General features: G+C 47.7%; 1 protein-coding gene across 1 annotated transcript; it reads right to left on the reverse strand.

Annotated features, from left to right (window-relative positions):
* Window positions 1-2,501: 2,501 nt before the first annotated feature.
* On the reverse strand, window positions 2,502-3,878 carry LOC105696216 (protein dj-1beta). Its single transcript, XM_012418480.2, has 5 exons — window positions 3,666-3,878; window positions 3,383-3,541; window positions 3,039-3,228; window positions 2,826-2,957; window positions 2,502-2,699 (listed from the first exon to the last, which is right to left on the reverse strand). The coding sequence occupies exons 1-4, from the start codon at window positions 3,828-3,830 to the stop codon at window positions 2,830-2,832; spliced, it is 642 nt and encodes a 213-aa protein (XP_012273903.1). The 5' UTR covers window positions 3,831-3,878; the 3' UTR covers window positions 2,502-2,699; window positions 2,826-2,829.
* Between the last annotated feature and the right edge of the window lie 254 nt (window positions 3,879-4,132).

Here is a 4,132-nt window from a genome sequence, read left to right on the forward strand (position 1 = left end):
TCGCTAATTAGTAAAAAATGGCACGGATACTCCGGCGAAGAATCGCGTTTCGACGCGACGCCCGAAAAACGGCACCCTCAGGGCTTGCCATGCGCCTCCACCGTATACAGCGTTAAAAAATTAAATCTATTTTCTCGTCACTCGAATTAAAATCGCTAATTAGTCAAAAATGGCACGGATACTCCGGCGAAGAATCGCGTTTCGACGCGACGCCCGAAAAACGGCACCCTCAGGGCTTGCCATGCGCCTCCACCGTATACAGCGTTAAAAAATGAAATCTATTTTATCGTCGCTCGAATAAAAATCGCTAATTAGTCAAAAATGGCACGGATACTCCGGGGAAGAATCGCGGCGTCCGAAAATGGGACTTTCCCTAGGTCCACGGGGTACCGTGTCCATTTCACCCCCGGAGGTGGCTAGTCGCGCAAATAACTCCGGCGGCCGTCACGACTTTGCGCATCGCGGCCCTGGTATTATCTCGCCGCCTTACTGACATTGACTCCGAGACCGGGTCTCGATAATCGGTCTTCGTGGTCGTTCCCCGTACCTCTGGCGCTCCTCCGGCTCTCCCCGACTCCTCGGTTTCTCACGACCCTACCGTATTCTCCAGGGCGCTCTTCCGGGCGACCCAGGCGGGGCCAGGTCCGCGGAACGTTCACGGGGTCCCAGAATTCCGGATACAAAAACCACCATCGATTCCCCATTAAAATTATCCCCAGAGTTTTACGATCCAGGGCGGAGGCCTCATCCCTGGAGGAGCCATCGGCTTCGTCATCGTCTCGACGGACGTCCTCCACGGGGACATTAACGAGGTTTTTTGTCCGATTCCATCCGAGGGATGGATTTATGGTGATGGGGCGGTTAACGCCCGTCGACTGCGTCGCCATTGTCGCCGCGGCCTTCGGCGAGGACTCGACGCCCTAGGAAATAAGAAAAACATTAAAAAATATGGAGAAAACCTTATCGAACGAAACCCAGAGTTCGGATGAGGAGCGAGCCTAGGTTTCCCGACACCTGTCGAACCGACCAGGTTCACCGGTTGATTTCCATAGGAACTCGGAGTTCGTTATTGCAAACTACGTCTAACTAAGCTAGTTTCCATCTGTATAACTAACCGGTAACCGATTCGTTCCCGGTAATTAATATATCCCCGAGTAACGAGCCGCGGCGCGGTGGTCCGGCCTACCGCCTGGCGGAATTGCTAGCATTTGTCAATTATTAATCAAGCCATTTATCCAGTTGGTTAACGAGACGCGTCCGAGTGCACTGGAGCAGCTCCCGGTCGGCGGGGCGATTTCTCGGCTTCGATCTCTCCATTAGCTCGGCCGGTTCCGGTCGCAGTTTCTCGGGGATGCCCGAAATCAAGGGCGTCGATTTTTCCGGTTCCCTTGGAAGAAAAATCGACGCCGGCAGAGGATCCCCGAGAAATAACTGGGTTCGTCAGTATAAATAGCCGGGAGGTACCGTTGCTCGATCCAGTCCGAGGGTGATCCGATCGTGATCGATGTAGATCGCTGCTAGGATCTATCGCAATTCCGAGCGCCGACGGGGACCGGTGTCTCTACCGGTGCCTGCTCGAGATCTGTTTCCGGGTCACGACACGGCAGGTTGACGCCGAAGGTACCATTGTGTCCCGTACCGATCCCCGATCTCCTTGCATCGATTAGCATTGATTTGTGGACCGTCGTGAATTACCCGCCGGGCACCAAGGGTAATGGAGATCGCCGCTTCTCTCTCTCTCTCCTCTTCTTTTCGATCGTGCCGACTCTCCGTGGATATCGGTCCGATCGTTCGATGACCCCGCAGCGATTTCAATGAGCGTTTTCCGACCACCGACGAGGCGTCGACTTTTATTCTAGAGTACATACATGAATTCGTTAAAATTACCGGATACTAAAATTACCGAGACCGATTTTTTTTCTTTTTTTTTTCTTTTTTTCTTTCCCACGTGTACCGAGTAACCGAGCGGGATTTCCTCGATGTCGTTGATAAGGTGGGAAAATTATCCCGATTTATGGGGGAGGTTTCGACGGTACTTTACGGTCGAGGTTGCGGCTCGACCTGCTTACATTTCTGATGGTGTATCTCGGGTTACGAGATTTATATTAAAATACCTGCGTCGAAGCCTCCGAGGCGAAAGGTGCACATTGACGATGCGTGAACGCATTTTATGCTCCGCGATAACATCGTGAACACACCCTGTTATCCCGAAGCGAAGTGTCTCTTGGCCGCGTCGGGAATTCGTTTTGAGGTTTCTTTTGTAAAATTAGCATAGGGTGCGTCCGACTTCTCGATACGAGTCTCGCGCGATTGCGTAAGTAAACGTCGACAAGAAGGGAACGGAAGTCATCGATCGTCATTGACGCCAAACAATAGCCCGTGCACCGAGGAATACCGCTTAACGATATGTCCTTCGAGATTTACCGCCACTTGCCGATCTAGTCGAGGAAATCTGGCGGTGGAAAATATGAGGAACGCGGAAACTTAAAGATAGGACCCACTGAAGGAAAATTATCGTGTATTACACTTATTCACTTTATGTCTCTTGTAACTGAACATCGATCCAGTGCACTCATTTATCTCGACACTGAAATTGGTTCACTGCGATATGTAATTGACCTGTCGATGGAACGATGGTGTATGACCTTGCGAGACGATGATATAGATGAACTCCAAAGCAGACCGCTTTACCTGCGTAGCTGCAGAAAGGTATACTTATTTCATAAAGTACATTCTAAAAATGTTTAATCACATTTTTTAAAATAAATTTTGCACATTGATTGAAGCTAATAAAACCCAACAAACAACGTAAGCTGTAGTCTTACAACTTCATTTATAGTCTTCGTACAGCATCGCTTTTGCCACTGGAGCAGCAGCTTCCTTATTTAACAGTTTTTCCACAATAGCCAGTCCGAAAGCGAATGCAGTCGCTGGACCTCTACTTGTTATCAAGTTACCTAGGAAATATAATTTAAACCATTTGAGTAAAATTATAATATATAGCCATTACACAGTCATTTAAAATAATTAGACCGTACCATCCGTGACAACTTTCTCGTCAAGATACTTGTAATCATCTTTTAGCTCATCCTTGAAAGACGGGTACGACGTAATTTGTTTTCCCTTTGCGACATCGTGTGATTTTAAAGCCGTAGGAGCAGCACAGATAGCTGCAATCACTCCGCCTTTAGCTTCCTGCTCTTTTAGCAAGCTCCCAACTTCAGGCGACTACAAAAAAATAATATTACGATCCCTTTAAATGTAAGATATATTTATCGATAAAAACGCAATGGAAAGAGACCGATCAGAGTATGCCTCAGGCTGTATTTAATTTCTATACATATTTTTAAGTATTCCTGTAAATACAAAATATATAACTTACGGATGCCAAAGCCTTCGAGCCACCAAGCCCTCCGGGAAGTATCACGGCATCAAATTTCTCAGTCTTGACATCAGCCAACTTAACATCGGTACAGATTTTCACATCTCGGCTGCATTTTATACAACCATCGCTAGTGATACTAGCAATCGTAACTTGAATCTGCGAAAATAAATGAACTAATTGAATATTACCAGATACCAAATCGACCGTACCCCGCTTAAATTACATAAACGATGCGTGACCGGCATCGACCGCAAACTTTAAGGTTAGAACTATTTCTCACCCCGGCACGTCGAAGTACGTCCGTAGTTATAACAGCCTCCATCTCCTCGGCTCCATCAGCCAGCAGCAATATCGCAGTCTTCTTCGCCATATCTGTCGAAACCGCACAAATCTGATAACTCCGTTTAACTTTCAACACAAAACTTCGCAGCAGAACACTTAACATCGGTCAATCCAAAGTCGCCTCGTTCCTCGTTCCAGAATGAAGCTCGCAAGATGGCGGACGCCTCTCTCAAGATGGCGGCATAGTCGCTTCTTTCCGCTCCCCTCGAGTCGTATCCACAAAGCGAATGAATTTCCTCCTGTTTCGATCGTCAAAATCATTTAGTAAATTCGAGAACCGACTCGCCACAATTTCTCCCTACCCCAACTCACTGGGTACATGGAATCCATCGGATAACAATTCCATGATAACAGTTTTCCGAAAGGTAGTTTATCGACAGGGGTATGTCCCTATGGTGTAGATAA

Source organism: Orussus abietinus, unplaced genomic scaffold, assembly GCF_000612105.2.
Source record: "Orussus abietinus isolate OABI.00-Male unplaced genomic scaffold, Oabi_2.0 scaffold34, whole genome shotgun sequence".
Classification (NCBI taxonomy): Eukaryota; Metazoa; Arthropoda; class Insecta; order Hymenoptera; family Orussidae; genus Orussus; species Orussus abietinus.